Raw genomic sequence first — 19,621 nt, forward strand, 5'->3', positions numbered from 1 at the left:
CACCCGACGCACCCGGGCAAGTGCTGGGGCCCTGGACAAACAGAGGGATCCACACCCCAGCTTTCACAGGGAATGGGTTAATGTTGCATGTTGGGGCCGTGCATAAGTAAGTGTGTGATGTTGGGGGTCTTGCACAGGGAAGGTAGTGATGCATGCATGGTGCTGCATGTTCTGGGGCCTTTCACAGGGGAGGGGTTAAAGGGGTTGTCCACTACTATGACAACCCCTTCTCATACCCCACTTTTGGCCCCAATAAAATAATAAAGCTTATACTCACCTCCTGTGCTGGCGCCGTTCCCGCGGTATCAGCACTCTATCTCCCCGGGGCTCCCGTGCTGTTGTTGTGAACTTGTGACGCCGGTGCCCAATCAGCGCAGGCGTCACTGTCTCCACCTTAGGACAAATCGAACATGAAGGGGAAGTCAGAGAGCAGCCGCAGCTCGAATTTCCTCTTCATGTTTGATTTGTCCAAAGGTGGGGACAGTGACGCCAGCGTTGATTGGGCACCAAGGTCACTTGTCACAACAACCGCACGAGAACTCCAGGACCGCGAGTGCGTATACAGTGGGAACGGCGCCAGAGGACAATCCCTTCAACGTAGCATGTTGTGGGTCTTGCACAGGGAAGGGGGTTTATGTTGTATGTCATTGGTCTTGCACAAGGAATGTGCTGATGCTTCATGCATAGGGCTTATGTTGGGGGCTTGCACAGTGAAGGGGGTGATGCATGCATGGCACTGCATGTTGTGGGGGATTGCATAGGGGAGTGATGTTGCATGTTGGGGGCTTGCATATGTAAGTGGGTGATGTTGAGGGTCTAGCACAGGGAAGGGGGTGATGCATGCATGTGCCCCATGTTGTGGGCCTTGCACAGGGAATAGGTTAATGTTGCATGTTGGGGTCTTGCATATGTAAGGGGGTGAGGTTGCATTTCATTCCTCTTGCACATGGAATTTGGCTGATGCTGCGTGCACAGGGCTGCATGTTGAGGGGCTTACACAGTGAAGGGGTGCATCTTGAATCGTGGTATGTGTTAAAGGGGCCCACTGAGACTCTTTTGCCTGGGGCCCACAAAAACCTGGAGCCGTCCCAGCCTGCACTACACATACGATTGCAAAGATTCAGTCAACTTCTCCCCTTCCCTTTTTATTGGGTTTCAGGTGTGATTTTCATATTGCCCATACCTGTTACTTGCCACAGGTGAGTTTGAACGAGCATCACATGCTTGAAACAAAGATGTTTACCCACAATTTTGGAAAGGTGTCAACAATTTTGTTGGGCAAATTTTGGGGGGTTTGTGTGAAATTAAGTACAATTTGCCTTTTTTTTCTCCTGTTTTTTTGTGATGCCAGGATCACAAGCTATATCTTTCTTTTCCTATTATAAAATGTAAGTGCTTTAACTACTGTTTATCTAGAACATATGTGATTCCACTGTGGTATAATTTTTAGGCACTGACAAACAATTGGCAACACAACTATCTAAAAATAGTATAGTATATTTATAATGGATTATTTATTAATCTTAAATACAAAACCCACTCAGATAAACAATGAACAACCACAAAATCATTTTAAAATTATTAATTTAATAAATTTATATTAAAAATACATACAGTACATGTATAAATCAAAAGACATGATTATAGAAAAACAGACTCAGGGATATATAATAAATACCCAATAATTAATTTGCTGTGGGGCATAGATCAGTAAAAATAAGAATATAAAGGGCAAATCCAAACTATGTGTTAAAGTGCATAGTGCAATAAATACATATAGCAGCAACTCAAAAATATAAATAAATTAAATCACAGTGGATATATATAAATTAGAGTGCTAAATTAAATGCATTAAATGTGACCAAGTAAACACATAGGGAGGAATAAATACCATATAAATACCATATAGCGAGACCCCACCACCTCCAACGCCGTTTCACCGAATGGCTTTCTCAAGAAGTATGATACTGAGTGGGTTTTGTACTGACAAACAATTGTTACAGTATATATAATTCATAGTCATTAGAAAAGTATACTCTGTTAAAAAAATAATAGACATTACATTGAATATCTATTTTATACATGTGGTCCTCCATTGTGTAACTCTGTTTTTTATCTTTAGTCTTTTTTAATAATTTCAAATAAAAATGGCAGTTTTAAGAGACTTTAGTGCACCATATGTCTGTTGTTGGTATTCATTATATTGGGTGTGTCTCAGTTTTTAACCCCTTTACCCCCGAGGGTGGTTTGCACGTTAATGACCAGGCCAATTTGTACAATTCTGACCACTGTCACTTTATGAGGTAATTACTCTGGAACGCTTCAACGGATCCCCCTGATTCTGAGAATGTTTTTTCGTGACATATTGTACTTCATGATTGTGGTAAAATTTCTTCGATATCACTTGCGTTTATTTGTGAAAAAAATGGAAATTTGGCGAAAATTTAGAAAATTTTGCAATTTTCAAAATTTGAATTTTTATGCCCTTAAATCAGAGAGATATGTCACACAAAATAGTTAATAAATAACATTTCCCACATGTTTACTTTACATCAGCACAATTTTGGAACCAACATTTTTTTTTATTAGGGAGCTATAAGGGTTAAAAGTTGACCAGCGATTTCTCATTTTTCCAACAAAATTTGCAAAACCATTTTTTTAGTGACCACAGTCACTTTGAGAGGTCTTTATGACAGAAAATATCCAAAAGTGACACCATTCTAAAAACTGCACCCCTCAAGGTGCTCAAAACCACATTCAAGAACTTTATTAATCCTTCAGGTGCTTCACAGGAATTTTTGGAATGTGGAAGAAAAAAATGAACATTTAACTTTTTTCACAAAAATGTTACTTTAGACCCAATTTTTTTTATTTTTGCAGGGGTAACAAGAAAAAATGGACCCCAAAATTTGTTGTGCAATTTCCCCTGGGCACGCAGATACCCCATATGAGGGGAAAAACCACTGTTTGGGCGCACGGCAGGGCTCGGAAGGGAAGGAGCGCCATTTGACTTTTTGATTGTAAAATTTGCTTGAATAATTAGCGGACGCCATGTTGCGTTTGGAGAGCCCCTGTGTGCCTAAACATTGGAGCTCCCCCACAAGTGACCCCATTTTGGAAACTAGACCCCCCAAGGCACCTATCTAGATGCATAGTGAGCACTTGGAACCCCCAGGTGCTTCACAAATTAATCCGTAAAAATGAAAAAGTGGAAAAAAAAACACTTTTTAATTTTTATGAATCAATTTGTGAAGCACCTGGGGGTTCCAAGTGCTCACTATGCATCTAGATAGGTGCCTTGGGGGGTCTAGTTTACAAAATGGGGTCACTTGTGGGGTAGCTCCAATGTTTAGGCACACAGGGGCTCTCCAAACGCGACATGGTGTCCGCTAACAATTTGAGCCGATTTTCCATTCAATTTGTTAGCGGACACCATGTCGCGTTTGGAGAGCCCCTGTGTGCCTAAACATTGGAGCTCCCCCACAAGTGACCCCATTTTGGAAACTAGACCCCCCAAGGCACCTATCTAGATGCATAGTGAGCACTTGGAACCCCCAGGTGCTTCACAAATTGATTTGTAAAAATGAAAAAGTGGAAAAAAACACACTTTTTTATTTTTACGGATTCATTTGTGAAGCACCTGGGGGTTCCAAGTGCTCACTATGCATCTAGATAGGTGCCTTGGGGGGTCTAGTTTCCAAAATGGGGTCAATTGTGGGGGAGCTCCAACGTTTAGGCACACAGGGGCTCTCCAAACGTGACATGGTTCCAATTTGTTAGCGGACACCATGTCGTGTTTGGAGAGCCCCTGTGTGCCTAAACATTGGAGCTACCCCACAAGTGACCCCATTTTGGAAACTAAACCACCCAAGGCACCTATCTAGATGCATAGTGAGCACTTGGAACCCCCAGGTGCTTCACAAATTGATTCGTAAAAATGAAAAAGTGGAAAAAAAAACACTTTTTTATTTTAACGGATTAATTTGTGGTCTTCCGACGTCAGCGGTCGCGTGACCCGTCACATGACTAAATGACGTGATGGAAGGTCCTTTTAGACCATCGTGAGCTGCCGGGGAGCCAGGACGCATCGCTGAGGAGACCGGGGGCCATCAGAAGGTGAGTATAATGTATATTTTTTTATTTTAATTCTTTTTTTTTTTACATATACTATGGTACCCGGGTCTAGAGGAGAGTCTCCTCTTCTCCAGACCCGAGTACCATGCGCACATTAAATCGCTTAATATCTGCATGTGCACATGTAGTGATGCTGTTATTATGCGATTCAATACAAGTCAATGGAGGCGAAAACGCCACGACTAAGCAAAATAATTGGTAATGCTGCGGGTTTTTCCGCAATGATAATCTGCAGCGGAAATTTCCGCAGCATGTGCAAAGCACATGCGGATTATCATTGGGGAACATTGCAGACCTTCTACCAAGCGTTTTTTAACGTTTCTGCAGCGGAATTGCCGCTGTGGAAACACTTAAAAAACGCATAGTGGGCACACAGCCTAATTGCAAGAATTTTTATAGGAGAAATACTTCATTTTTTGGAATAATTTCAAGGGTGCCAACACTTTCAGCTATGACTGTGAATTGGAAACATGTCTTTGAGACTTTCTTCCACTTGATAGCACCACACAATGGCTGCAGAACATACCCAATAATACTGAATAGCAATTACACTAAACATAATATCAAATAACATGGCAAATAATAGCACACATACACCAATAGAATGGTATATGCTTTTTGGTAGGTATCCAAGTTATTCAGCTACTGCAATTCACTAACAAAACCTGACAAATCAAATTTTAGGTCCATAGGGTCTATCTGACATCGGGGTCCGTCGTGTAAAGGATATGTCCTGCCATAAATTCCATCATGTTGTTCCTATCACAAAACAGAATGAGTGAATTCTTAATGCTGGTGTGAATCCAGCTTTAGGGCTCTTTCACACATCAGCTTAGTTGGTACGTAGGATACGCTGAAGCCCTGCTATGTGTTGCACAGGCGATCAAATGATCGCAGCTTCTAGTCTCCCATGGAGACTATTGAAGGAAGTAAAAAGTAAAAAAAAAAGTTTTTAAAAATATTTGAAAAAAATTAAAAATATAAAAGTTCATGTCACCCCCCTTTTGCCCCATTCAAAATAAAGCAATAAAAATATCTGTACATATTTGGTATTGTCGCGTTCAGAATCGTCCAATCTATCAAAATATAAAAACAATTAATCCGATCAGTAAACGGCGTAATGAGAAAAAGGATCTTTTTTTTCTTTTTTTTTTTAAACAAATTTTGGATTTTTTTTTTTTACCACTTAAATAAAAAAGAACCTGTACATGTTTGCTATCTACGGACACATAATGACCTGGACAATCATAGTGGCAGGTCAGTTTTAGCATTTATTGAACATGGAAAAAAAAAAAAAACAATTGTGGAATTGCACTTTTTTTTGTAATTTCACTGTGTTTGGAATTTTTTTTCCGTTTTCCAGTGCATTATATGGTAAAATCAAGTACATTTCGTCCTGCAAAAAACAAGCCCTCACAAGGCCATATTGACGAAAAACAAAAAAGTTATGGTTCTGGGAAGAAGGAGAGCAAAAACCGCAAAAATGGAAAATCCCAAGGTCGTGAAGGCTTTAATGTCTTAATGAGGGGAGTGCAGCAATGAGACCCATCAAATTCATTAAGAGGTGCTTGCCACTTAATGAATTTGGCTCATCTTATCAGTAGTGTGTTCCTCCGTGCCCCTTGCTAGAAGTGTTACTCCAGTGTTGGGACTGGCATAACATTTTTGGCGTAAGAAACACTGCCATTCTTTTCAGGAGATTGACAAGTGCGCATTGCCGCACACCGTCCTGACCCGGCTTCTTGACAGCATTGGCCACTCTGGTGGAGCTGCTTGAAACTGGTGTGAAAACGCCGAAACTTGCAATCTTTTGGTGCATTTCCAAGCTGCACAAAAATCTAGTAGTTATTCAATCCTCTGCACATCTCAGTACAGGGGGCGCTGTAATGACGTCATCGCTCCCAATTTGCACTTACTGCCACTTTCTCCACACTCCATAGTCATTCACAGGATAGTGGTGTGTGCAAGAAAATGACATGGAGATTTCTTGCACTTTCCATTGATAAAAGCTAGCCCCAAGAGACACGTAACCATAAACGAGATCATTTTCTGTGACAATACTTACTATGAAAAAGCACTATAGTGAAGAGTATAAATGGCCTAAATAGAACTCAAGAATGCCTAATAAAAATGGAAATTAATGATAATATCTAACAAAACATATTAATATTTCTAATAATAGTATGCTGCAAAGTTTGATTAATGTTAAAGCAATAATATAATGTTGTTTTATGCTGAGACTTCATAACAGAATAGGAGAATTATGTGAATTACATATAGTACTTCTAATAAGTTTGTTTTCTTACAGAATCCGTGTGTCCCACCCGAATTCCTGTAGCGTCACGGGATGAAAAGGGGTTTGAGCTTCTTGTGGGAATGAAAATTCATAAAAAAGGTGAAAAGATAATAGGATCACTGACGTCGGAAAAAGCCTATCTACTTACTCCTGATGTAGATGTGACTGAAAATACAAGGTAAAAATCATATTAAATCATATGCAATATTCAATGCAGATTTACTTTAATTAATATATTCTAAATAATCACTGATGATTAATCATATGTAACATGGGTACTTTAGATGCAGCGACACAGAAACACAGAGCAGCCAATACAGGGTTAATAAACAGGGGAAGTTTATAATAACAGGGTAAGTCTCCACGCAGGGAGTAACAGGGGAAAATATGGGGGAAAACAAGGAAAGTAGCAAGTAAAAGTCTTTAACTGACAGTTCACAGTTTAACTAGATGTAGCAGAGTCGAACCGGTTGTAAATGACAGTTTTTACACTTAGCTGACTCTTTTCCTCCACAAGGCAGTTGCCAGCTGAGGCCGGTGTTGATTTCTTCAGGCTTTCCCGCCCAAACAATGCTCCGTCTTCTGGCGGCAGCGGGTGGTCTCCGGTTTTACCCGCTGAGACCCTAGTCCATAACACGGCACCTCACGTGCTCGGCTCCACAGACCCTGCGTCTCTTCTCTAGTCAGCTTGACTCCTCCGGTCCACTGCACTCTGCTCTTGCTCCCAGTACTGGAGCCAGGAGCCTGGACCCTCTCACACTGCTCTGCTGAGCAGGACCCAGCTCCGCTTTCCCGAGCAAATGTATTCATCTCTTCCTCTCTCTACCCACGCCACCAGTTTCTTGGTCACCTGACCTCCCAGCTCTCACTCCGGACACGCCCCCAGCTTCCCAGTCACTTGATTCCTGTGCTCGCAGTCTGTCTTCCCCCTGCAACCAGAGACCCGGCCCCGGCAGTTCTGGATCCCTTGCTTTGAAAGTACTTACACCCCGGTCTTCCCCCTTACACATATACATATAAAAGATAAAATAAATTAAAGCTCTAGAAATATTTTGAGAATGATTTCCCCAAATACTTTGCAGCTACAACACCCTGGAAGTTCTGTACAGAGAAAGAATTTGTGCACATGTGGTGTGTTACTGCTTCCCAATGGCTCATATCAGGCCAAGTTAAACAAAATAACTAGACCTAAATTGTATACTGAGAAAAATAGCTTCTCTTATTACGGGACAAAGTTTTGTAGACATCCAATCATCACTACCCTACTTCTACTACACTTCATGGAAATATGTTCTTCACGATTTCTTAAAATGTCTCCCCGACTACGAAATAATAGAATTCTATGTGACATGCAGAAGTAGTGCTTTTGCAGAGTGTGACATGCAGAAGTAGTGCTGGTGCTTTAAAAGAATCCAGCAACTAGAGGGGTTAACACAGTTACAGGAGAAGGGGAGTGTTTTAGCAGAGCCCCAGGGGGATTGTGGGGAAGTTGTTTTCTGTCTGGCTGGAGCCAAAGAGAAAGGTGGCGTGTGTGTTCTGTATCTCACAGAAGCGTCCCTGCAAGTAAAAAGGATTCAAGTCAGGAGTGAAGCTAAGCACAGGACAGGTAGATTTCCTGAACTAGCAGTGCAGAGTATTGTCAGGCATAAAGATAAGGACTGGAAGAAATGGTGTCACAGAAATCATCTCCTTCAGCAAACCCTTCCCCCATCCTCCATCTCACTGTGCTGTAAGGAATGCTGTGTTCATTAATGTGCCTTTGCATTTCTACCATTTATGAGGACTCTTGTCAAGTGTGTCTGGTCAGCAAGTGAAACAACCTATGTGTCTGTGCCTGAGGGTCAATACCCCTGTGTTCTTGAGAGAAGCTGCAGCACGTGGTCTATGATTGCCCTGTGTAACGGTTCCCCCAGGATTCCAAAGAATTCATGTAACCTGTCTCGCCCCTATCTGAACATAGTGGCGTGCGTGTAACATCTACCCTAATGTCCGACCATGTATCTAATTTGAAGCATTTTAAGAGAAGGATGGCAAAAACACCTGATAGGCTGGTTTATTAGCAAGCAATGGAACTAACTTGATGAGGATCATTTTCCTCTGCGCTGTCAGGCACAACTGAATTGCTTGAATTCTGGGTTTTTCTCCCAATTCCAAATTGGAACCATAAAATAAATAAAGGAATAAAATATAAAGGTTTTAATATTTCATTTGTAAAAATACAAGTTCCAGCGGAGATCCAAAAGTAAAATAATATTAAGTTTATTCACAAAGTAGTTAAAAGACACGACAGCAACACGACCAGCTAGTGTGAATACCAACCCGTTTCGACCACCTAAGGGTCATGAGTAAGTCCCCTCAGGTGGTCGAAACGGGTTGGTATTCACACTAGCTGGTGGTGTTGCTGCCGTGTATTTTAACTACTTTGTGAATAAACTCAATCTTCTTTTACTTTTGGATCTCCACTGGAACTTGTATTTTTACATTTGCTGTTCAGCCTGGTCCCGGGTCTTCCGAGCAAATCCCTGCAGCTGTGTCTTGGATACTACTCACTGGTGAGCTGATCTTCCATTCCCCCTCCTCCCTGCATATATTAATATTTCATTGTCACCAATATTGTATTTACAGATTGATGAAATGAAAGAGTATTTCTTTGAGTATTACGTAGACTTACATTGAGGGTTATTTAGCCTTACATTGACGGTTATTTAACCTTACATTGAGGGTTATTTAGCCTTACATTGTGTATTATTTAGCCTTTATAAACTAGCATTTCTTTTGCAGAGACATATTTCCAGAAGGCCTGCCCCCCTCCTATGTGTTTGTAGCAACCATACGTTTAAAGGCGCCCGAGACACAGGAGGTTATTGACCTGTGGAGAATATTGTCCAAAGCCGGAGAAATCCAGGCAGCAGTGACTCTAGATGGCACAGATGGTTCAGTCATCTTTACTGTCACACAGATGAATGGAGACATTCAAAGGATAAAGTTCAAAGATTCAAAATTAAAGGTAAAAGGCAGGAGACGCTCATGTAAGAGAGTGTTGAGCTCAAAGCTGGAGCAGCAAAATGTCCTGCTTGTGTTTCCACCTTGCTCAGATGGTGGGCAGTGTCCATACACAAACATATCTATGTGTATTCAAGCCAATTAAGACATGAACATTGATGATGATGGTAATTGATCCAGGAGGATTTACTTATCCTGTGGAAATTAGAGAGCTTAAACTTATATTGGACAGTCTCGTAAATCACCCAAATTTATCACAGATGGATGATGAATTGGGACAGTCTTTAGACAATTTTATCCAACTTTACACCTCCCTTTTGATAGCTTACTTTTAGACCAATTCCTTTGCGTCAACGTGTTGGCACATCTTAAGCCAAGCCCCTTCAAGCTAGGTCATGCTCTTCCTCATTTAGACCTATTTTTGAGCTCAGCATTGACAGTGTTTTAAACACATAATAAGGTCTCGTTCACACATCTGTGTTTAAAAATGTATGTGAAAAATGGTACCAGTGTCATTAGCCTTTTGGATCAGTGTGTTATCAGTGTGTCATCCGTGTGTTGTTTATACCATCAGCATGTTATCAGTATATGGTCCGTGTGTCGTTTATACCATCAGCATGTTATCAGTGTATGGTCCATGTGTCCATTTTTACCATCAGTGCATTATCAGTATATCGTCCATGTGTCCGTTTTTAACATCAGTGCGTTATCAGTATATGGTCCGTGTGTCCGTTTTTACCATCAGTATGTTATCAGTGTATAGTGCGTGTGTCCGTTTTTACCACCAGTGCGTTATGAGTGTATGGTCCATGTGTACGTTTTTATTATCAGTGTGTCATCAATATATGGTCCGTGTGTCCGTTTTTACCATCACTGTGTCATCGGTGTGTGGTCCGTGTGTCTGTTGTTAGCATCAGTGTGTCATCAGTATATGGTCCGTGTGTCCATTGTTACTATCAGTGTGTTATCGATGTATGATCTATGTGTCCGTTGTTACCATCAGTGTGTTATCGATGTATGATCCATGTGTCTGTTTTTACCATCAGTGTGTCATCAGTATATGGTCCGTGTGTACGTTTCTACAATCAGTGTGTTATCGATTGTATGATCCGTGTGTCAGTTTTTTACCAACAGTGTGTTATCGATGTATGATCCATGTGTCTGTTTTTACCATCAGTGTGTCATCAGTATACGGTCCGTGTGTTCGTTTCTACAATCAGTGTGTTATCCATTGTATGATCCGTGAGTCAGTTTTTTACCAACAGTGTGTTATCGATGTATGATCCATGTGTCTGTTTTTACCATCAGTGTGTCATCAGTATATGGTCCGTGTGTTCGTTTCTACAATCAGTGTGTTATCCATTGTATGATCCGTGAGTCAGTTTTTACCATCAGTGTGTTATCGATGTATGATCCATGTGTCTGTTTTTACCATCAGTGTGTCATCATTATATGGTCCGTGTGTCCGTTTCTACAATCAGTGTGTTATCGCTGTATGATCCGTGTGTCAGGTTTTACTATCAGTGTGTCATCAGTGTATGAATCATGTGTCCGTTTTTACCATGAGTGTGTCATCTGTGTTTAGTCAGTATGTTATCAGTGTTTTTCCTGAGTGGATAAAGAAATAAATTACAAAACTTCTCCTATCCTTTGTAATGCTGAATGCCATCCGTGTACTGTTTTTCACAGACCCATAGATTTGTACTAGCACTTTTCATCCATGATACCAGAAAAAAAATGGACATGTCTCCATAGTTTTTGCACAGACTCATGGTACATGAAAAACACGAACATGTAAATAGTGACGCGCCCCTGGGCCTGTGTCGCGCTGCGTTGCGCATGCGGGAGCTTACCCGGAGCCGGATCTCTTGAGGGTTGTAGTCTCGTGGCGGTGATCCGGTCCGTGCCCAGGGAGTCAGACTAAGTGGCGCTGTATTAGCGGTAGATGTTGGACGTCTACGCCACCCGTTGAGTACAGCTAAGGAGCTGCTGCTGCAGGGCAGACCGCTGAGGCCGGTGGTAGGATTGTGCAGCGTGATAGTATAACCCCCAACGGGAGGGGTATGGCCTCAGGGCAGCCGACGTGGATGATGGGGGTAGCAGGAACCACTCAGAGACGGTACGGTGTAGTTCAGGGTCTTTACTGGTGACAACGATAGACCCTCCCGGAGTACTGGCTAGCGATTGGGGCCTGGTCAGTCCTTGAGCAGATGGGATCTCCCCTGGCCAGGCGGAGTTGTAGGCCTCCCAAACTAACGATACTCTTCTGGCTACCTTGCTAGAGGCGGGTAAAAGTAGCCCACGTCCCTGAGTGTACCGTGTGGTGCTCACCCGTATGGCTGGTGACTCGGGGCCTTCTAGTAGCTTCCGCTCCACGACGGCGGTGCTGGTCCCATGCGTGTGACCGTGCCTTCGGGTTTCTTGGCCAGAGGACCTGAAATCCCCTGCCTGACGGATTCTGCTGCTGGGTAGGAGTTAGTCCCCACAGCCTCGGACTCCGGGTCCGGTAAGAAATCTTCTCAGTCAGGGCGAGCTCTGCAGCTGCCAGCCCCTGACTCTTTGTAACACTGCTCCCACAGAGCTCCTGATGTTCTTTCCTATATCTGCTTCTCTTCTCTGTCTCTACTTCTGGCATGGCCCAGGAGCTGGGCCCAGCCGGGGCCACAGCTCCCTGTCAGCCCTCCTGGCTGAACTCTCCCTCTGAACTCTCTAACCCTGCCTCAGCCCCAGGTTTATATAGGGGAAGTTCTTCCCCTCCCAGGACTGGGCAGGAGGTGTGGCATGCATAGGATTCCTGACCAAGAGACCTCCCACCTGCTCTCAGACATAACATTGCCGTTACTGTGGAAACCAGACCCCTGGGGTGCCACAATAGCACCATACATTAGAATGGGTACGTCTTCTATCCATGAACAAAAAGCAAATAGAACACGTACATGCAACATGGACATCTGAATCGGGCCGAAATAGGTTTTAACAACACGCTGTAATTTTCACCAGTTTGGTGCTCTTTTTTTGCCAATGTCGAGGTGTACTCACAAGACTAAAGGATGCTGTGCCATTTTCAGATAACACGTTAATGGCATGCACAAAAATCTATGGACAGCATGAATCAGAGTTTGGTTCTATCATTTAGTGACAGAAAATATACAGTTAAAAGCCATCCAGGTACCAGGTGACTAGGTTGACTAGTCCAAGAGGCAACCCCTTGGTGGCTTGTCCCCACCATCCTCCACTGAGTGACAGATTTCCCTCAATCTACATGTGTAGGGAGAGACCTGTGACCAGGGGGAGCAAGGCGGAGAAAATCCACTGGGGATTGGCCCCTTGGACTAGTCACCCTATGGTCTGCTTTTAAATGTATGTTTTCTCCATAGTGTTTCAGAAAAATATATATCTGGCTGAAATTACTGAGCTGTTTTTCATGCAACAGTTATCAGCTGCCTGGTTCCCTTTCAGTAAAAACACAAATGTACACAATATTAAAAGTAAGAATTGATGGAGAATATACTTTGTCCTAGCAACTCTGTGCATAATCATAATTCGGAAGAGAACTACAATTGTGTGTCAACCGCTACTATGAAGATTTAGGTGTCTTCTTGATTACAGAACACATACTATATAGTCTGATCCTGCAGTCATGTGCTGCTGTCTTACATCAGAATTCTTCTAAACCTACATAAGGGTATGTCCACATGGTGTCTTTTGACGCCGATGTACGCGCCTAGTTTTTAAAGCAGAAAACGGAACCTGACTTATGAGGGCAGCATCTAACTACACAACATTTTTAATCTCTAACATCTGACATAGGTTTCTTTATTTTATATTTTTATTCAGGAATTATTTGATGAGCGGTGGCACCAGTTGAAGATACTAGTGCGAAATAGAAGTGTCGTTTTATTTCTAGATGATTCTCTCATTGAAAGCAGAGCCATGGAAGAAATTGGACCAATTTTCATTAATGGAAAAACTCAGATTGTGAAGAAAGAAAAGTCAGATCAAGCAGTAAATGTGAGTAAGTGTAACTGAAAAGGGTGTTCCACATCTATGATATTGATGACCTATTCTTCACAGCCTTAAAGGGGTTGTCCTGACATATCACACCGAGTACCCCACCGATTAGCTATGTCCGGTTCTGTTGGCATTGTCCTGACATATCACACCGAGTACCCCACCGATTAGCTATGTCCCGTTCTGTTGGCATTGTCCTGACATATCACACCGAGTACCCCACCGATTAGCTATTAGCTATGTCCGGTTCTGTTGGCATTGTCCTGACATATCACACCGAGTACCCCACCGATTAGCTATGTCCGTTTCTGTTGGCAGACAGCTGTAAACAGTTTGAAGCCTATAGAAAAAAACATGCCCAAAGAACCCGAACATAATAAAAGGTAAAGCTTTATTGAAAAAATGCTAAAAAAAATGAATAAAAAAGTGGGAAACAACAGGTGGCACCACAACACTAGGATATGGCAGGAAGTAAATAAAGAATTCACATAATGCTATGACGATAAAGGTAGAATGTTGGGCTAAAAAATATATGTGGCCCAATACAAGGGAATTGAGCAAGGCCACACACGTCTAGTTGGAATGTGGCCAGGAACTCTGCAGTCAAATGAGTGATTGCAGACTTTTGTGAAAAGCCTGGACAACCCCTTTAATTTCTAGAGTGACATTATTAATAGCTAATATCCTGCTGTATGTTTAGATGGAGATACAGAAATTAAGATTGTACTGTGATCCAGAGCACAGTGAAAGAGAGACGGCCTGCGAAATCTACTCCGTGGTGAGTGTAACAATTCCTCAAACGTGAGAACAAAATAGACAACTACATTCTGAGGCTGAGAGCTGGGGCCATGTAATGCCCATTCACAGGCTTTACTGAGGCCGTGTTTCATCTAATGCCATAATCATGTTGGTTCATCTTTAGACACATTTAAGACATCAGTGATTTTTCTCCTATGCAAAAAAAACAGCCACATTAGTGTTTTTCAGCAGATTTTCATCAAGTTTGGTCAGTGTGTCAGTGTTTATTATCAGTTTCATCAGTTTTTCATGCATGCAAAAAAAAAACAAAACAATGGAGATTTCTCAAACTTCTATTATGAAACAGCCAGAAAAGAATAGCACATGGATGGTATCCAAGTGCTGCCCAATTTTTTTTCAATAATCCATTGATACTTGCATTGACGAGTTTAATCCATGACTCGGATCAAAATCAAACATGTCTGTGTTTTATGTGTGGACCACTTAGTATGAAAAAATGTGTGTGCAGTGGCGTACATAGAGATTGTAAATATATCACAGAGCCCCATATCAAAAGTTCTAAGGCCATACCCCTCCCAAAAAAATTATATATATACATACAGTATATATATATTCGGCAGAGACATATCTCCCAACGGTTATAAACCAGTACATGTATTTAAGGCACGTACACAGTCAATATGTCTCTATTGAAGCCCCTTAGTGTTCTCACCAGCAATATCCCTTTTGTGGCCATTATAGAGTATGATGTTTCCAAAAATGCCCCCACCCACACAAACTTGGTTTTGTATCCCCACGGTTAATTTCCCCTCACAGTTTAACCCCACAGGTACACCATGAAGATTCCACAGTGCCTCCAGTAAAGTATGATTTCCCCATAGTGTCACTAACACAGTATAATTCCCCCACAGAAAGATACCTTTAAATGGCCCCCCATTGCATGATATACCCATAGTCCCCTTCACACACACAATGTCATGGCCTCGACAAAGTATAATGACCACTTAGCATGATGGCACCCACAGTCCCCTTCTCAGAACGAAGGCCCCCACAACACCCTACTCAGAATGAGGGTCCCCATAGCCTCCCACACAGAATAAGGGCCCCCTTCTAAGTAAGAGTGCCCCCAAAGCCCCCTACTCAGTTTGAGGGTCCCACAGCTCCTTACTGTGTGGGGACCCTCATACTGAGTATGAGGAACCCACAGCTCCCCACACAGAATGAGGAACCCCAGAGCCCCCACAAAGAATGAGGGGCCCCACAGAATTAGGGCCCCCACAACCCTTTACTCAATATGAGGACTTCCACAGCACCCTACTCAGTATTAAGGCCCCCACAGCTTGCTACTCAGTATGAAGGTCCCCGCAGCCACCCACACAATATGAGGCCCTCCACAACCCACCACACAGAATGAGGGCCCTCACAGCTTTCGGCTCCCTAATCTACCATTCTTTTCAATGGTATTCACGCCCTGAGGATGGGGCCTGGTGTCAAGCCTCACCGAGCCCCTCCTCTCCCCATAGTGACCTCGTGGACTGCAATTATGGACGGTATGCTCCTGGACATGTGAACTACCCCATATACTGCCATAGGTACGAGTGCTATCCATGAAAAACACACATAGAACTTGTATGTGAAAAACTGACGTCTGAATAAGCCTTTAGAAGCAGTCATTATAAATATGGGAGGGGGACTTAATAGATTGTGTAAATTAATTGCTATTAACGTACATGCTGATGAATGTTATTTTTTCAAAGTTTAAATATTAACTTGTTTTTTTTTTGTTTTTTTTTACCAGGATGATCCCAGGGTAAGTGCAGCAGAAATATACCTAAATATGAAAAATCCAAAACATTAGAACCTATGTAAAATGCTTTATCGTAAACTTCTACATGTGCATATTTTATAAACCCACACATAAGTTTAAGTATATACAGTCTGTATAGTAAGTATTCATTTTACTTTTCATAGTGTCCACTTGAGAGGGTGCCTACATCTGCTTGCCAGTGTCCAGAAGGTCAGCCTGGTTCCCCAGGAGTTCCAGGACAAGAGGTGCACCTTTTGTATTACTGTTATGTCCTGGTGAATGATCTTGGTTTTACACATTGGCCTTTTACATACATTCATTTTCCTAGGAGAATATATACTTCTGGAATTAATGTACCCCAGTATATATTCAAAGAGACAATATATTCATGTATTCACTGTGAGCAGAACGAATTGTAGAAAGTAAGAAATAGGATTGTCTCCATCATGTGATCTTACAGGGTTACAAAGGATCTATAGGAGACAGCGGTGTTCCAGGACCGGAAGGAAAACCTGTGAGTGACTTCCAAGTTTGTATAGTATTTCTATAGCATGCTATTTCTGCCTAAAAATACAGCTTACAGGGTATATATCAAAAGGAGTACGGTTAATATAACTACAGTATTGATACAAGATTATTCATTGAGGCCTAAAACAGTTAATGATGTGTAATGGAGTGCTGTAAATGAGAATATTCTACCATATTAGTGAATTATTTTAATTTACAAAATACTCTAATAATTTCCTAAAATAAAGAATATACTTATGTTTTCAGGGTTTACGTGGGCCTCAAGGACCACCTGGCATACCTGGAGCTCCAGGAGAAAGGGTATGATTCCAGCACTTAGGGTCCTAGCACAAAATTGTACCAAGGAAACACTATTTATCTACAGATATAGGGTTAATCTGCAGTTATATAGCGTTAACAATGTTTCTTGTCCGCCTAAGAAAGTGCGGCTAAGAGGAGGAAATTAACTTATTTCCTCTCGGGAGCCTCCATCAATAACGACTTAGATTTAGTCTGAAACACGTAGGAAATTCATACATTTTTTTGGGATGTACCGGGATTGTCATTTTTATTACCTTTGGAATAAAGTTTACAAATAATTTCAATCCGAGAACCAGAGGGAAAATCCTTCATCTTTGATTTCCCTTTAAAACACCATTAATTCCAGGATGCTGTACATGCAGGGCTGCCACCAGGAATTTCAGGGCCGCATACTGGCAAAATTTTCAGGCCCCCTTGAGACTACGCCCAGGCTTCACTCCAGCACTGCCTCCACTCATCGAACCTTCCACAGTCCCACTGTCCACTCTTGGAAAAACTCCACTTCTGCACCACGTTCTCAGCAATCACACATTGACAGTTCCCATCTAACACCATATCACATACATAGCCATCAGATTTTGTTTTAAGGAAAATATTTCTTTAAGCCACTACCACAACAAGGAGACATTTTTGGCAGCGCCCTACTCTAACCTATTAAAAATTTCTTAAAATACCCAATACTCTTTTTAGGTATATATTTTTTTATTTTTCTTTAAGGGAATGTGTCACATACATTTTTTTAAATGACCACATACAAGAGACAAATACCATGACCAGACCACATATTACCACCACATAGTGACCGAATAATACCACATACAAGGAATAAATACCACCACACATTAATAAAAAAAAAACACAATACCAATATTACCATAGGTGCCATTATACACAGGAGCTCTATACATAGCAAATAGTGTATAGTGTAAGTGTACAGGCAATACAGTGAGTCACGAGTGACTTTATACACAGGAGGTCTGTATTTAGTGTCAGTGTGCAGGTAATACAGGGATCAACAGTGACACTATACACAGAAGCTCTGTATATAGTATACAGTGTATAGTGTAAGTGTACAGGTAGCACACTGACTCACCAGTGACGTCTATAGTTGAAGATATTCATCTTCACTTTTCTTCTTCATCCAGCACAGACTGCCATCACTTCTTTCAGCCAGGACTCGTCTCTGCAGAAAATAACACACAGTTATCTAGAGCACTACTTTCAGAGCATATTCCCCATTTTTTCCCCAATATCTACACTATGTCAGATGAAGAAAAAAGTGACATAGTGCTGCCCTTCACAGAAACGGGACACCCCCTGAAAACAGTATCCTCAAAAATAAAATACATCACAGCAGTAATAATATCCCTTAATTAGCGTTTACAGTCATAACGTCCCCATCCTGGCCCCATATGTTCTCCCATTCTGGCCCCATATGATCTCCCATCCTGCCCCCATATGTTCTCCCATTCTGGCCCCATGTGTCTCCATCATGTCCCCATATGATCTCCCATCCTGACCCCATATGATCTCCCATCCTGGCCCCATGTGTCTCCATCCTGGTCGCATGTGTCTCCATCCTGCCCCCGTATGATCTCCCATATGTTTTCTCATCCTGTCCCCATGTGTCTCCACCATGTGAATGATAGATATTAAGTAATTACTGCAGGAATAGCAGGGACCATTGGAGTGTTAGTGGGAAATTGGGAAAGTGAGCAATTGATAGAACATGATGCTAACATATTTCCAGCTCTTGACCAGTTTTTAAAAAATCCCAAACAGGCCCTCAATGTTTTATATGTACTGGAAATGTAACTTGAAACTCCTGTAAAAACCTGTAACAGAAACCCGCAATCATATCCAACATGTGCCTTTTATAATACTGGTGTCCTGTTTTGTGAGATATAATTCTTTATATGTATGGAAACTGTAACCGCTACACTCCCTATAGCTACAACCCTCATGTAGTTTGATCATGCGCTAGTAGTTAAGGCTGATTAGCTGCGTATGTTCCATTGTATCTCTATTTTCACGTAGGTCTCAATGTTTTATGTTTTTAAAAAATTTGGTTGAAATTCTATTTCTGTATGCAAAATTAAATTTAGTTAAAGCATACCTTCAACCCTTATAAAGGTTTTAGCTTAGTGATTATGTGATATAGAGTAAAATATCAGTACTTGTTCTGGTCTGTTTTAGGGTCCACAGGGGCCACCAGGGATAAAAGGTGAACGTGGTCCACCTGGAATTCAGGTAGGAAGTATCAGACAACTCTTTTGTAAAATTGTTATCTCCTACATTATCTCCTTAGTTATATTTTCCTATGTCTGTTAAACAACAGTTGGTATAAAAATGCAATCTACTAATTCTAACATAGTCATGCTAGGCTTTTTTTCTGGTAAAAATTTTTTTACATGTGTTACGAGTCTGGGTGGTGGAACCTCTGTTCTCCGGTGCAAGGAGGGACCAGAGGGGCATGACTAAGTGCCTGCTCGGCCTGACCAAGGTTGCACAGCAGCTCAATCAACTCTGTGAACCAGGGAGGGACCGAGCAGGGCGACCAGGTGCCACCCTGGGACCGACCTTGTGTGAGAGCATGTAGCTCTCACGGGTCACATGGCAGGAACTGACCGGTACAGCGGATGAGTATGGCAGTAAGGCTGACGGGTGGTCTGGGTAGATAAGCAGGCTGGTTCGGCAGATAGCCAGATGGGTGCTCCGGGTAGGCGAGATGGCAGTCACGACAGGTAACAGGTAGGTGCTCCAGGTAGGCTGGCGGGCACGAC

At 42.1% G+C, this 19,621-nt stretch overlaps 1 protein-coding gene across 1 annotated transcript in view; it reads left to right on the forward strand.

Moving 5' to 3' along the window:
• Positions 1 to 19,621, forward strand: part of LOC141265547 (uncharacterized) — a 160,663-nt gene that overhangs the window by 51,684 nt on the left and 89,358 nt on the right. The window contains exons 4-12 of the mRNA XM_073678741.1: positions 6,443 to 6,608; positions 9,212 to 9,437; positions 13,271 to 13,444; positions 14,145 to 14,222; positions 16,002 to 16,013; positions 16,175 to 16,255; positions 16,471 to 16,524; positions 16,785 to 16,838; positions 19,035 to 19,088. Coding sequence (XP_073534842.1) covers positions 6,443 to 6,608; positions 9,212 to 9,437; positions 13,271 to 13,444; positions 14,145 to 14,222; positions 16,002 to 16,013; positions 16,175 to 16,255; positions 16,471 to 16,524; positions 16,785 to 16,838; positions 19,035 to 19,088 — 899 coding nt within the window. The remainder of the gene's footprint in view (positions 1 to 6,442; positions 6,609 to 9,211; positions 9,438 to 13,270; positions 13,445 to 14,144; positions 14,223 to 16,001; positions 16,014 to 16,174; positions 16,256 to 16,470; positions 16,525 to 16,784; positions 16,839 to 19,034; positions 19,089 to 19,621) is intronic.

Source organism: Phyllobates terribilis, unplaced genomic scaffold (assembly GCF_046119375.1).
Source record: "Phyllobates terribilis strain yellow unplaced genomic scaffold, ASM4611937v1 Scaffold_4__5_contigs__length_816908805, whole genome shotgun sequence".
Classification (NCBI taxonomy): Eukaryota; Metazoa; Chordata; class Amphibia; order Anura; family Dendrobatidae; genus Phyllobates; species Phyllobates terribilis.